At 41.3% G+C, this 16,045-nt stretch overlaps 1 protein-coding gene across 1 annotated transcript in view; it reads left to right on the forward strand.

Annotated features, from left to right (window-relative positions):
• TMTC1 (transmembrane O-mannosyltransferase targeting cadherins 1) overlaps positions 1–16,045 on the forward strand; it is a 146,881-nt gene that overhangs the window by 55,087 nt on the left and 75,749 nt on the right. The window contains exons 6-8 of the mRNA XM_071551208.1: positions 1,475–1,556; positions 2,542–2,645; positions 13,791–13,980. Coding sequence (XP_071407309.1) covers positions 1,475–1,556; positions 2,542–2,645; positions 13,791–13,980 — 376 coding nt within the window. The remainder of the gene's footprint in view (positions 1–1,474; positions 1,557–2,541; positions 2,646–13,790; positions 13,981–16,045) is intronic.

Below are 16,045 nucleotides of genomic sequence, written 5' to 3' on the forward strand. Positions count from 1 at the left end.
CACCAAGGAATGAAAGTCATCTGGCTTGCTTTACATTGTATGGTTTAGTTCCTTAGTTTTAAGCATGACACTTAGGGAAAGTTTTCTGAAGAGCAGTTACTTTGTAGAGAGCACCCAGATGTATTTGTTTCTTCTTTTTAAATGTTGCCTCTGTTTCTTTCTGGCTTTGCCCTGGTGCTTTTTTTTCTGCAGTATAATCTTTTCTTCATCTCACCATGGTGACCAGGCTCGCAAACTTCCTACTATAGAAAATTTGAACAAAAAGCTGGATATTAAAGACTCTTGGCTGCATCAGGAAGTGCTTCAATCGTGTTTTTCCAAAAACTTGAAGGGTGGAAGCAATCAGAAGATACACTGTCTTGAGGAATTTGGAGAGGAAATAAGATATGTTTTATATGCTAGATGTTCACGGGAGAAACATATGATGATTTCATGCTTGGAAAAGTAACTTGCTTGAAGGTGTTGCAATGCAAACTGCAGTTTTTGTAAATCATTTAGATAGAGTATCCTGATACTGATTGTGTATTACACAGAAGAATATGCACATGTCTTCCTTCTGAATTTATTTTGTTTACTTGACATTTATAACTTAAAATAACTTGTCATTTTTTCAATAGTTTTCTAAGTCCTATATGCTTAAAATATTCTTGTCGTCTCTTCTGTAATTCTTTCTGGCATTGTTTTATTACAATGATGAAGGATCTGTAAGGTTCAATAGAAATGGAATTACCATGGAATTAATGTCATGGGTATGGCACTGTTTGTTATATTAAGAAAGCTCCTTAGACTTTGGCAAGTGCTCCTACTCTGAATTAAAATAAATGTGTAGTTTTGGCTCCAGATACAGTTTAATTTCACTTACTGAGAAACGGGAAGGGTGTTATGAACATGCCTGCAACAGTAAACCACCTGTGTGTTTGTCTCAGTGCAATTAATTATCATAGCACTTTGTCAGCAGACTTGTAATGAAACTTAAGCATGCAGAATACCCTCCAAAAATGCTTAAAATCAGTTCTCCCAGATAGTTATTCTCATCTCTAGGGGCTGAGCAGAGAGCTGGGAACAAGGAGTTTTTGCATTTTAATCACGGTCTAAAATTGAATTGCTCTGTTTGGGTGACCTTTTAAAAATGTGTCTCGGTATAGTCTGTGCGTCTGAAGACAGCAATCTTACCGAGACACACGTGGGATTTTTCTGAGGATTAAGGAGTTAATTGAAGATTTTAAAAAAACGCCCAAACCAACAAACAGACCAAAACCAGATTTTGATGGGGAAACTGTGGTGTATAATAGTCTTTATTACTTGAATTAGTCTCAATATTTTACTTGTTATGTGGCAAGGTCTTTGAAGAGTTGGTGTCCTTACTGCATCATTAGTTTAGGGTGGTTAAAACAATGTATGGATTTTTCTGCTTTTGTAAAACGAGTTATGGTTTCAAAGTATTTCAACAAGTATTTGTTTCCTTATATTTCAGCTACCTGACTGCAAATAACAACCAGAATTTCTTGTATACCGCCAGGCCTTTTTTGAAGAGAGCTGCTTTGGTGATAAGCTATGTAAGTATGACTGGACTTGACCATGTATTTCTGTGTATTTGATGAGAATGAACAATGCGTGAGGGTATCCCAAAAGACTCAGAAAGCTCAGGTGGTAGATCTTAATACAAATTTAGTCTTGGAAATTAGTCTAGAAAACTTCAGCTGGGTAGAAACAAGAATATTACTGCATTTTTAGTTCAAAATTTCTTTTGATTTACAGTGGTTGCCCTTACAACCATGTAATCATCTGCAAGTATTTCCTGTCCTAAATACAGGGGACTCTCTGGTGCTGTGCTGCCTTGTTAGTGGCATGTCTGTAATGCCAGTGCAGGGCTCAATAACAGTAACAGGAAAAACTTTTCCCACAAATACCTGCTGCGTGATGTGCTCCAGGCAGCACTTGGCATGTTGCAGGGAAGAAAACAAGCCTCTCTCTGGGGGTGTGCTGGGTGTGCAGCTCCCTGTGGTGCTCTAGGAGCTGGATACCCTTGCTTGTCCTTTGACAAGTGGTTACCAGAAAGGTGGAGGAGTGCCAGCTCACAGAAGTCCTTCCAGGAATTGGGATTACACATCATGAGAAGCGCCAGTGGAGCTTGTCCTTACACCTGTGCCAGGGTGAATGAACAATGAGAGCTTTTAAGACATCAGCCATGATTTTCCCCTCTGTATTTAGGTAGAGGTCAATAGCAAAACTCTGCAGTCTACACTGCAGCAGGGTGACAGATTTGTCCTTCAAAATGCTGACTTTGTGGTGGGTAGCCGAGATGTGCCAGTTGCTGTCAGTACTGCAGGCATGGAAGAGGGACACACAACATCACAGTGTGCTGTCTGTGCTGAAGGTTTGTAGGTTTGTCACCATACATAGGGGGACAACCCTGAATTTTGGCTAAACTGCTGAGCTGGCTCTCTTTGCAGAGCATGAAGAGCTATCAAAAGAAAGTATTTCTGGAGGCCTTAGTTCTTCTTACTAGTGCACTGCTAACACAGATACTCTTCTTTGAAGGTGATTCTCGTGTTGTATTTCCGCCTCTGGATAATGGGAGGATCCATGCCGATGTTCTCGGAGCAGGACAATCCAGCTTCATTCTCGCCATATTTTCTGACGAGGTACAATGCCTGTGATCAAACAAAAGTTTACAAAAATGTAGTCTTGACATAATTTTTTTTCTGCACTAAAATGGTTTACAAATGGCAATTGAGAAGGCTTGTTTTGTTTTCTTAATTACTTCTCTGTATTGCTCTGTCTAGAATAGAAAGCAATCACTATTATTTGAACCCCAAGGCACACTCTTGGTCCTGTAGAGTTATACTACAGATGCTTTCTTACTGAAAAATATATGTTTATTTTTATGCAAAGCTCAAAGAATACAATTTAATTGCCCACTGGCTGAAGCCTAATCCTAAACTTTAAAACTGGATGCTTCTGAAATATGGGATGCAAGCATTCAGAGGTTTGGCTTCAGCTGAAGTTTGCATAAAAAAGGGATGACCGTGGTTGTTGCTGGAATATCAGTGACTGACCAGTGAAGATGAAAGGGCTGTGCCCGTGTTTGCTCTGGTTAGCTACTGGATCCTTCTGGAGGAATTTCCTGATGCTTCAAATGAAAATGGGAGCAGTCCTCCTCCGTGTCACTTTCTGGCCTTGCTGGCTTCTCATTCCAGCAGTGGAATTCCAGCTGAGACACAGGTTAAGATCAATCCTTATTCAACATCTGCTGCATAATTGGGCTGGATCTCATTTGGGGGACCTTTATGATAATGTGGCAGCACTCCTATTACCATCAAGGCTAAAAGTGCTTTCAGGAAGCACTTTGTCTGATTTGGAAAGCTCTGGTGTGTTTGTAGCATTTCTGCTGGAGTCATTAATACCAGACTCTGTGCAGCACAGTGTGAAGGATTTGCTGCTGTGCCTTTTTCATATATTTATGCTGAGATGGAGATCATCAAGTCATAAATGATCCTGGCCTGATTTCAATTACCTGTTCTGTGCTGCACATGTCTTTTGCATGTTTTTGTCTGTACACCTTGTAATGACAGGGGAAGGTTTTTTAAATCCAAGAGCTAAATCATTCTTGGGGTATGAAATGACTATTTTTACCCCTGGCACTGTGGATTTTATTAACAGCCTTAGGAAAAACAAGTCAGAGGCTGCTGACTGAGGTCCTCTCTTGGCCCCAAGAACAGCCCTGATTTCATTACAGTCCGGCAACACCTACCTGCTCCAAACGTAATTAAGGAAATCCATGCCAGTAAAAAACAGTATTACTATTCTGAAGGGATTGTAAAACCCTGTAGGTATCCCAGTTCCTCCATTTTAGCCAATTTACCCAAAGCCTGTATCTTCCATTCAGGAAACCCATCCTTCCAGCAGGCCTTGATATTAGTCCTGCAGGTAGACAGAGATGCAGTGACTGTCTCTGAACTGGCAGCCCATGATGCACCCACTGACCATAGCCCTTACCTTCTCTTTCAGACTCAAACTGTAACTCTCACCTGAGACTTTACCTTGCCATGGTCAGAGCTGAAGCTATTGCTGCAAAACTGACATTGTGCGAGTCATGTTAAGTGCAGGACTGGGATGCCAGAGGGAACTAGCAAGGTTGAGGTGGCACAGGTGTTGTTTCCAGGAAGGTCAAGAAAGGTGATTCTACCCCTCTACTCTGCTCTCCTGAGACCCCTCCTGCCATCCTGCCTCCAGTTCTGGAGTCCTCAGCACAGGAAAGAAATGGACTTCTTGGAGTGAGTCCAGAGGAGGGTCATGAAGATGATTAACGTGAGGGAAAACCTCTGCCATGAGGAAAGGCTGAAGGGATTGGGGTTGTTCATCCTGGAGAAGTGAAGGCTCTGGGGGGACATTCAAGGACCTTCCAGTACCTAAAGGGACCTTAAACGAAAGGCAGAGACAAATTTTTGAGCATGGCCTGTTGCAATAGGACAAGGGGTAATGGTTTTAAACTGAAGGAGGATTGATTTAGAGTAGCTTTAAGAAAGAAATTCTTTACAATGAGTGTGGTGAGACTCTGGAACAGGTTGCACAGAGAGGTGGTAGATGCCTCATCCCTGGAAACATACAAGGTCGGGTTGGATGGGGCTTTAAGCAACCTAATGTAGCTGGAGATGTCCCTGCTTATTGCAAAGGTTTTGGGCTGGATGGCCTTTACGGTCCTTTGCATCCCAAACTATTAGATCATTCTGTGATCTGTGTGTCTGGCCAGCAGGCTGGTGAGGCTGAAATGCAGGGCTGGTGTTTATGGTTCAGCCTCAGAGAAGCTCCTAAGCGGTGGGTTCTTCAACTGCGGACACCTACAGTAGCAGCAGCATATGAGAAGCTGTTCTGGGAAGCTCTTAACGAGGTTTGGAAGGTAGTAATTAGGGTACAGCACTAAATTTAAAGCTAGGATGTTATTTGCAATTTGGGTTGAATTCAGAAGAAGGGAGTGGAGGAGCTAAGTTTTGTGCCAAGACCAGAAGGGAGAAGCCGCATGAAACTAAAAGGAAGATCAGTTTTGGGTGGCAATGTTGAGGTGGTTACTAGTTAAAACCATAATTGTGGTTGAAGCAAGGGTTACTGCTCAGGCAGCAGGCAAGTTGTTTTCTATCTCTGAAGATCATGCAGGTCACAAATAGGAGTTTCTGTTTTCAAGGAGCTGTCTTTATTTGCACTGAGCTGGAATTCTGGTTTTTGTGCATGTCTCATCAGGGTAAATGTTATGGTTTTCAACAGAGTTGAAAGTTATTGTATGACTTGACCAGTTCTGTAGGACTAGAAGGAAGGCTAATAACAGTGGAATAAAAAGGGAAACAGTAGTCTGGAAATGTGTGGCAGTTCTTTGTGAAATGCATGAAGTTAGATCTGGAGTTGGGGGTCTGTCTTACACAGGCTGAACTCAAAGGAGTATTGTTAACTCTTGCAAGATTTATGTGTCAGCTGGTGAGGAATCCCAAGGCTCACAAGGGTTATTGGAACCAACATTAGGGGTAGGTGTAAGTTGTGGGTTTGAAAAAGTAGTGAGTTATGAAGTCAGTATTCGTCAGCCCTCAAGTTGCTTATGATGTCAGTTACATGACTGGGGGTGTGAGAGAGGTCTGTGTATCCATGATTGTGTGGAGGAGGAGAACATGTAGAACTTGAGGTGTATCAAGTGAATCTAAAAGGAGACAGGTTCAAAGCAAGCCAAGGAAGTACCTTGCAACAGGTGGTTGAGTTGGTGACCTTCTTCCTGTAGGGCACTGGGAGTGTGCTGAAAGTTCATGCAGGCTCAAAGAGAGATTTGCCAAATTGTAAAAAGAACTCCAGGCTACTGAATGTGCAGAAACCACATCCAACTCGGAGACGTCTTGCTAGCTAGAAACTGAAGAAAAAAATTATCATCTTATATACTTTGTTGGGCATTAAATTTTGGTCAGTGCTGGAGAGAGGATCCTGGTCTGGATAGGTCTTTGGTATGGTTCAGTTTGGCCTTAGAACATGCCTGTCTCCAATCTTGGATAACACAAATGTACAAATCAAAGTAGACAGATAATGATTTATTTAACTGTTAAAAGGCTAAATATGCTGAAATGGTGACAGTTTATCAATCTTTAAAAACAGTCATCTGTCCAGCATATTTCATGTTCACTAAATTATTGTCCTTAAAATTACAAGTGATATTCCCAAATACCTTAAAACATAGTGACAAATGAAAGCCACATTTCCATGGCCTTCAGTGTGTTGCTTGGCAAAAGTGGTCTGAGAAGATGAGATGTGTCCACCATTCCCTTTCTCAGTGGAGACAGAAATGAAGGTCTTGGGAATCCTGCTATTCATAAGCCCTGCCATTAAAGCCAGTCCATACAGGTTGTTGCACACTGCAGGAAGGATGTACCTTCTCCAGTGGCCTACCTTAAAGAACACAGGATTTCATCTGAAAATCTGCTATGGGTAAGCAATATTTGAAACAGAAAAACCAATCCCAAACCTCTGTTCAAGCATTCTTGCTTGTATTAGAGGGAAGCTGGAGAAGAATGCAATTAGGAAGGTTTTGAGAGCTACACAGCTTTAGGTAAACAGGGTATTGAAGTGCAGCTCAAGAGTTAGGAGGGCGTTGGGCAGTGGGCTGACATGCTTGAGATGTTTTGCACAATGTTTCTTTCTTCTGTCATTCTTGAGGGGAAAGAAGTAGGAGGCCTCTGGATAAACAGATTGTATTACTAATGCTGTGGTGTGACTAAGGGGAAAGTCCATTGTGCAGCACATCTCCAGGTGTGTGAAACAGAATAAATCATACCTGTAATTTCAAACTAAAAGCATGTTTTTTAAAAAACTAAATCTTTGAGAGTCAAGGTATATTAATCTTAGCTGGCATTTGCCTTGTGACCTCTGTAGGCTGATCACTCTGAACATGAAGCAGGTTATTTGTGGTGTTTCCTTAAATAGATAATGCATTTCTGCTAGGACTGCCTTGAGACAGAATTGTCCTGTGGTTGAACTGCTCTCGCTGTAAGCTGGCTTTCCATATTTCTTTGCTGTTTCAATCAGGTAAATGAGAATTCAGTGCTGCAGAAAGCTGAAGAAGTGCTTATACATAAGAACTGGCACATAATCCTTTTCACAGAGATTTGTGACTGTTTTCTGAGCAATGCATTTAATCATGCCAGTTGTAACTTCAAAGGGAATGAACTACTGAGAGACACACTGTGGACCTGTGCTGGAAAAAAATGGGTCCCTGTGCCAGCCAGTTCTGCCAAGGTAACAGAAGTCAAGCATAGCAACTACTCTGGTATGTAGTTTTCACTGACCTTAGGCTAGGAGCTGGCATTATAATAGACCTCTGTGACAAATCAACTCTTAATCAGCCAGGCTTGCGCAGCTACCTGAGTGGTGGTAAAGTTCTGTCTGTTATGCCAGTGCTTTCTGTTGTGTGCCCAAAAATGCTTAACTTCAGCCCTGCATGTCATCTCTGCAGGCACACAGCATTCAGGAATCACTTCTAGAGAAAAGGGAGAACAACAGTGTTGGTAAAAATTGCTCTCATGCCTACCCAGGTACCAGACAGGCCATACATTAAGTCTAAATATTTCAAGGGGTCTGGGGATAGGGGAAAGCCTGTCTGGAAGATGGTGCTCCAAAGCAAAGGCCACCCTACAGAGCAAACACCTTTCCCAGAGCCACGTGAAAGATTTGAGCATCTCTCTCAGTTGTTTTCTTTGCTTGATGAATAGACCCTGATAGGTTGTGCTGCTCTGGAAATCAGTTTGATGGGCATTTTAATGAGTCATGGTGCTTGCTGCAAGTGCTGGTGACACAAAAAGCCTTTCCTGCCAAAAAGTCAGCATATGGAGTAGGGGGGTGCAGCCAAAGCTGGGGCCATTGACTCCTATAGGCCACGCATTTTGCTTTCTGAAATGCTTCCACGCAGAAGGGGTAGACTCTGAGGCAAAGCAGTGTGCCCAGGACATCCCTTTGGGTCTCACCAGCATGGGGTAGGTAATGCCCGGGGATACAACGGTCCATTTCCATAAAGACTGTCACAATGGGTTTATGAGGTCTGGCTTTTATTTTCCTGAGGATCAGCCACCAGTATCTCAGCAGGTGTCCAGAGCACCCTCCATCTACTTCTGCCTCTGTGAGCCTCTTCTGAAGCAGTTGCCCACCAGTGGCTGGGGACTTTGGGCTGTGTGACTTCTGGACTGTGCTGCTGTCTGTGACGAGTGGAGGATCAGGTCTGATCACAAGGCATGCCCTCACCTGCAGTGCATGGGGGTTTGTGGAGGGAAAATCTTATGAGATCAATCACAGGTTTTCCAGCACTGAGACCTTGACAGCAGGCTGGAATTTCACAGGCTCTTTGAAAGTCTTTACTGTTCAAGAATTTGATATTTTTCTGATTCTCAGCCACAGAGTGGAAACAACTGAGAGTGAGGCTTTAACCAGATTAAAGCTCTTCAGGCTGTGTAGCTAAAGAGGACAACGTAGTTTGCTTTTCTTCCTGTGCCCCTGATGCGCACAAACCCACCACCCAGAGGAGATACCTTGCTATTTATCAAGCTGCCAGCTCTCTGTTTATCCCCATCTTTGTCTTTCTTATTCCTGTCCTCTACTGACTGGCAGCTCCTTTCACCTTAAATGCAAAAGGTTTGATGAAAGGGAATACACAGGTACTTTTTTCCAGTTATAAGTATTTCTTGTCTGGCTTATACTTGCATTTGGATGTTCAGTGGAAGTAGTCTGTCTGTTGCTTGTTTGTGTAGTCTTACTCCACCATCATCAAATGAGGTGGATAGACAGAGTGGGAAGCTTTTTCTTCTAAGGCTCTGAAAAGAAAATGTTTAAGTTGACAATATACAGAGCAGGAAAATAAACTCATGTAGGAAGGCATGACTGGACTCACAGTTCCCTGGGGGAAGTGCAAATATATACAGTTTTAAGACAATATCCTTAAATACCACCACCTGGTTGTAATTGCAGCCACGTGTGCCCTAGGAGGACATTATTGTGAAGTGACTCGTTAAACACACTTGGGTTTAGGGCTTTGTAGAGGATCAAGAGAGCCTTGAGTTGAAATCAGTTCAGCTGTTAATACAAATGAGAAGCTCTTTTCCCTAATAAGAAAGTGCTTCTTACCCTTATAGTGAACTGAAACCTCTCAGAGTGCTTGGCATGTGAAGATCTTCTCAGAAGAGCATAACCGAGGTCTGTGACTTCAGAAAGGGCAACAGCTATCTTCCTGCTGCTGTTTCAGATCCCCACCTGCTTTTCCCAAATACTAGTTAAGTGCACTGTTATCACCTGTCTTTTAGATAGGTCCATTTTTTTTCACGAAAGGGAGAATACTTTGCCTTTGCCTTGATAAAATCCCCAATGCTGGAAAATCTTCCACTTGCAGGTGGGTACCCTGCTGGGTCTTGGGGGGTATGGTTGTCTGTCAGGAATAGGATGGGTTGTCCCAGAACTGGGTAGGTGGTAGGTTGCACTATTATATACACCTATAAAAAAGTAGGATCACTGCCCCCTACTTTTCTATGCAGGTTCAGTGGGATGTGATCACCTTTGTGATCACTTGTGTAGCAGTTTTGGAAAGAAATCTGTAATCTCAGTTCTTGGAAGCTGGGGTGGAGGGGTGGGGAGGGGGGGAAGCCTTAAATGCTCCAAGATCAGAAAACAAATGAAATGCTTCATAAATTTCTATAAATCTTGTGGGTTTTTACCTAGTCTCATAGTCCTTGTGCTCTGATTGCCTGGGTTTGGCAGTGGAGAGATGAGGGCTTTTCCAAGCTTATTGATCTCTATTACAGCAAAAGGTCTGTTAGACAATTCTTCAGGTATTTTCCTGTCATATCATTTATGGCTTTAAGTAGTACCCCTTGCTTTCATTTTTGCAGCAGAAATAATCAGTTCAGATAGTTTTGCAACAGATTCTAGGTATGAGTCATCCTGTATTTATCTCAAAGCATGCAACAGTACATTTAAACTAAAGAATTTAAAACTAAACAAACTGGATTGCCATGACAACACTGGCTACCTACAGGAGGAGCTGTGCTTTTCTGAGCATGCCAGAGAGAGAGAAGTGGAAAGAAACACTTGATACACACTCAAACTTGGATTTCTGTGTTGAATTTGCAAATAAAAAATTTGCTGCAATGCAAATGCTGTTACCCAGCCTGGGGGAAAACTGTTTACCAGATAAGAGGCAGATCCTTCAGTCACCTCACCAATTATACTCTGTTTTGCATGGAATTAACTGAGAGAGCAGGACACGTTATAGGCAGGGATTTTTCTCCCTTGAAATTCCAGCAGACACAAGCAGCAATATAGAGAAGATCATTAATTTAAAATGTAATTCACTCAGTCAACTAATTAAAAGAAAACACTTTTGTTGCCATTTGCAGGTAGGCTGCTGAAATGTAATTAGCTCCTGGAATGATTTAATGAATCTTCAAGTCTTTTCAAAATTTGCAAATTATTTCCTAGAGGTGTCAGCTTTGGTGAGAAGTTTTTTCCCAAAGTTTCTCTTGTCTTTAGCTTTCTCCCTAGTTAGCCTTGTCATATGAGAGCCACATAGATGTAAAGGAATATCATGTGTTTTTGAGATCCATAAATAAAAGGCATCACTGAATTGTCAGTAACTATTACTAGCATCATGTTATTTTTCTGCTCTAGTGCCTAGAATAGCAGTAGTTTGTGGTGCTGTATTTAATACAGCCATCCATCACGTTCAAGGACAGGTTACCAATGCTGGAAGCATATCCAAACTTTTGTTTGAATCAGAGCTTGCTCAAGGCTTTCTTGCAGCTTACAAATGCCTCCTAAAATCAAGTGGTGCCCTCATGGGTCTTGCTACTATGTGGGCTAATGGTACATGTGTGTTCAGTGAGGGTGCTCAGGCTTGGCAAGGAGATGTTGCCAAGGGTTCTCCACCAGGGTGTTTGGAGAGGTGAACCACTTGACCGTACCTAGCTGGTAATGACTGTCACAGACTTTAAAATATTTCACTGCAGTTGGAGGAGCATATTTAAAGAGGAATCATTGCCATAGTGGAAGAGAGCAATTATCTATCTCTTCTGGGGCCGACCACCTTGCTCCTTTGGCAGCAAGTTGTGCATGTGGCTCCCAAGGAAGGCTGAAACCCCACAAGCACTTGAAAATAGACTATCACTTGTTTACAAAACTCCCCTGATCAGTGTGTGTCCTGGAACGTGTCTTCTCATCTTCACCAGCAGTTTGTCCTAACCTTCCAGCAGCAATGCATTAATGCACACTGGTCTGGCTACCCCAAATTCCTCTGAAATTGTTAAACTGACTCGATTCATTATGGCAGCAAAATGTGTTTATTTATTCTGTGCTGTGTAAGGATTTATCAGCTCCTGCCTTATCAGTGAAGATGCAGGAAAGCAACTAGTCTGTCTTTAACTGCAATGCTGCAGTTTGCAGAGATCCCAAATGTTGTCTCTTTCCTTCCTATCCTACAGCCCAGTACGAATAAGTAGGGGAGGGTTTCTGGTGTGTGCTGTGGTTTGCATACAAACTTCCATGAATATTGTCAAGCTTATTGAAAATACTGATATACCTGGGCTTAAAAAGACACTACCTGCAAAAACTGGGCTCTTCTAAAGCATCAAGTGCAAAACTAACTGAAAGGTTCTGAAAATCCTGTTTGATATACACACTTGTAATAACAATATGGTATGCCATGATATTATTCAGATTGATCTAAATGGTCATGCTTTTTCTTTTAAAAGTAGAGCTAGAAATGGATCTCAGTTTGCCTTTTAAGTAAGTAGTTGTAAATAAATGCTGGCAGCCTTTTTTGAGCTGATGTTGTGTTGAGGCTGATAGAGAAGTCTGTTTTATTGTGGCTGAGCAGAGATGGGTCAGGCCACACATAACGTAATGAGTGCCTTGGTGTGATTAAACCTCACCAGATTTTGTGTTGCTGTGTTTCATTGTAACACGGGCCAGAAGAGATTGGGTTGGTGACTAGAAAACATATTTGTTTCTTTGGAAAGAGTGAACAATCAAAATTGTAAGAAGAGTTTGAGTAAACTTATTTTTTTGAGGAATGCTTTCTTAAATGGAAACTGGCTTTTTAATTACTGCTTCTGTTTACAGAGAAAATGGATTTTTTTTCTCCCTTTTTCCCTTGTGTAGTACCTCAGGATGGGGAAGATGAGGAAAAAAAGGAGGGATGGAAGAGAAATGTACCACATGGCTGAAGACCATAAAAATGTGGGAGGGAATATTCTGCTTTCCATCCGACTTGGGAGCTTAGAAAGATTTGTGGGAAAATAAGAATGTGCTTCTTTGATGGTTTGCAGTGAAACATTTTTCCAGCTCTGTAAGCCTCCCTGCTTTTGGGTTGCTGTGCTGCTGAAGTTGTTTGTTTTTCAGATGAGAAGAGAAACTGATATACTAACTGTTTGTAGTTATTTAAAAATGTTTTCACAGAAATTTAAGGCCCAACATCCGCTTGGGAACTTCTATCCTGCCTGCCTGCACATTCTGCCACAAATATAATATAATATAATGTTACAAGTGCTGTTGTAAGGGGCTACATTTTGACCCCAAAGAAGCCTGTTTGTAAGTGGCAAGTGAAACAATCCTCTGTCTACATGGCCTGACATCTGTGCCATCCTTTGTTATCATTATAATAAAGTTGCTAAGGTACCATAGCAACTGGGTGGGATAACAACTGCCAAAGCAGGCTCAGATGGAAAAAATCCTGTGCAGGATAGAATATAATATATTTTTTTTTAGTAGTTGCCATTTTTGGTGCTGTGTACAATGTGGATTTTTCCATTTGTCAGCCAAAGAAGAGTTTGTCTGCTCAGAGGCTGTTGCAATTTTTGCTTAGTTGACTTCGAGATTGCTGGAAAAATCTCAAGTCTCTTGCACTCAAAAGTATTTCAACTTTAGATGCACTTTTTGGCAAGCAAATGTGACAAAGCAAAAGCTTGGGGGGGGGGGGAGAGGGATGTGGGTTGGATTTTATTTTTTTCTCTTCTTTAGCCCAGTCACACACATGTTATTCTGATTCTTTTGAAAGCCCTGCATACTTCCCAGAGGCCAGCATGCTCTCTATTTCCATTGCCCATTAATTTCCTCTCTATTGAGAATAAAAATTATTGAAGATTACAACAATTTGAAAGGCTCCCTACTTCTTCATATCTCTGTGGCACATCTCATGCAATCTGTCCCTAGCCCTAATAACCTATGATGGGATCAGCCAAGAATCAACCTGTGCCTCCTTTCCTCCTTATTTTCTCCCTGTGTCTTGGTTTGTGAAAAGGGACAAGGGTCTTTCTTTAATTACTCAATGTTGTACACCTAAAAAAAAATCCTAAAATTTAAGTCAGACCCAGCTAGAGGGGCATTTTGTATTGCAGCAATGATGTAGTGAACAGTGTAAAAGTCCAATACCTGTATGTACCTGCTTAGTTAGTATTCATTTATCTTTGCAGCTGGTAGAAAGCCATTTGAAAAGTTTAACATTCAAATGGCAGATGAAGATCTGTTAGTTTTCCAAAGGCTAGTGCGTAGAAACCATGCAAATATTACTGATCTTTATTTCTTTAAACAACCAGCTGAAGTGCCCCTTGCCTCTGTTAGTACTTCTTTATTGACAGAAAGGTGGGGTATCATCTGTGTGTGCAAAGTCTTGTTGGTTGCTTGCTTTGTTTTTCCTCCTCCCATGTAGTACGTGGTCATTGCCAAAGGAAAATGTTCCCTGTGTTGGCAGTCATTCCATGTATTACATTACCTGTTTTCATTTGCAGGTTTTTAACTTATTCCTACCTTCTGGCCTTCAATGTGTGGCTTCTGCTGGCACCAATCACCCTGTGCTATGACTGGCAGGTTGGCAGCATCCCTCTGGTCGAGTCCATCTGGGATGCAAGGAACTTAGCCACAGTGTTCCTGGTGCTGGTGATGGCGTTACTCAGCCTACACTGCATCGCTGCATTCAAGGTAACACTAAAAGATGTACAATACAATGTTAAAAAAAAAAAGCCTTTTGTTTCTCAGTCTTCAGATGAAATGGTCAGTAAGCACAAGTTTTCCCCTGGAATGCATTGGCTTGAGGTGAAAAAAACCAATACCATTAATAACTGATGCAGGCAAGCTTAATAGATGAAAATATCTCTCCAGTTCAATGTTTCAGTCTTTAATTGATCTCATTTGAGGGCAAAATTTGGCCCGGAGTCCCGCATTCAATTACTCTTAATGATCCAAACCCCACTGAAGTTGTTAAGTATCTCTGCCTCTCCCATAGTCGTTAGGCTTTTTGTCACTTGCTTCAAACAGGACTGGGAACTGTCATCTGCAGAGCCATTTGAAAATAAAATCAATTTTCGTATTCACACTTCTGCTATGCTTCTAAAACCTAAACGTTGGATACATCTTGATGAGAAGATTTTTTTTTGTCAGCGGGGTAATGGAACGTGGGAAATCCGAAATGATCTGGAAATTGTTCTTCAGCGTAAATAATGTAGTTGGTAAGCCATACTTCACAATTCAGCATCTCAGAGGCACCATTAATCGTATTGCAGAAATGGAAGTGAGGTGGTACTAGCCTTGTCAGAGGTCAGATACGCACTTACATGCAAATGGGGTTTTTTGAGGACCATAGGAAGTTACAAACTATTTCTCCTTCAGCTGTGTTGTGGAAGCTTCTTTGAGAAAGGTTTTGGTAGTCATTTTGAAAATAGTACAAAAGTTTCTCATCCTTAAATATATGTATCACTGAAAAGCATAGTAGAGGAGTGACAGGTTTTTAATACCTACGTTATGCTAAAATGTGCAGGTCATGTACATGTTTCAGCCTACCCTGGCAGTCTTTCTGCGCTCCTGATAAGAGATAGAAAATGAACCAAACAGTTTGAGGAGGCAGAGTTATTAATTTAGATAATAGACTGGGAAATGCTTTGTGGGATATATGGGAAAATACCCTATTAGGTATTCACTAGTTCTCCCTGCGGGTTGTACATCATCTCGTATTCCTCCTGCTTTCATTACTCACTGCTAGAGATGTTCAGAACTGTTTATATTGTACCTAATCCTCTTCTCAGAAAAGTTAATGATAAAATTCTCACTAGCCCAGTACTGAAGGCTTCTGAAAAATCTTATTCCGTATTCTTTGAAGTTTCATTTGCTTTTTATTTCTTCTCCTGTTGTCAGATCTAACTATGTGTTAGATTAAAATTGTTGGTTTGCTTGGAAAAAAATATTTCAGAATTATTTGAAGATATTTTGTAGTTTGGGTAAATTAATTACTTATCTTCTGTCAAACTGCAAAACAAATTATTTCAAAATATTTTGTGTATTAAATGTCTAGATTGTATAATATTTTTATTTCTTAAAAGCAAAACAAATCAGTCATACTGCTGTTTGATTTGAAACTGCAACTTCTAATTTTTTGTGAGAAGTTCAGTTTTGCTCCTGATCACTGTTAATGTTGTGTTAAGCAACATGAATTTCACTTTTTGGGCATTTACTTACTGGATGTTTTAAAATTAATCTTGCAGATTCCTTTGTCTTTATCCTTGAAAACCCCAAACACAGAATAAATTAGATTTGAAGTGATCTGCTTTTGTATCTAATCCAGTAAAACTAGAACCATCTTGACAAAGGACTGTAATCAGCCTCTGGTTGCAGCCTCCAACAAAACCCCACTGTGAACATGGAGCTGGTAACGATTCCTAGGGATCATTTCGGATATGCCAGCCCTAGGTATAGAATCATAGAATGGTTTGGCTGGGAGGGACCTTAAAGATCATCTCATTCTAACCTCCCTGCCATGGGCAGGGACACCTTCCCCTAGACCAGGCTGCTCAAAGCCCATCCACCCTGGCCCTGAACAATTCCAGGGGTAGAGCATATGTGTGTATATATAAGTAGAAGTATAATTGGAGGGACCTGAAGTATTTTGCTTCTCATGAAATTCTGAGTTCCTGAAGCTGTTTTCTCTTTTATTTTTAACAACTCACATAGCCACCTAGTTGTGACACTGCCTTTAAGTGGTATGAAGATTGTG

The sequence above is a fragment of the Pithys albifrons genome, chromosome 3 (assembly GCF_047495875.1).
Source record: "Pithys albifrons albifrons isolate INPA30051 chromosome 3, PitAlb_v1, whole genome shotgun sequence".
Lineage (NCBI taxonomy): Eukaryota > Metazoa > Chordata > Aves > Passeriformes > Thamnophilidae > Pithys > Pithys albifrons.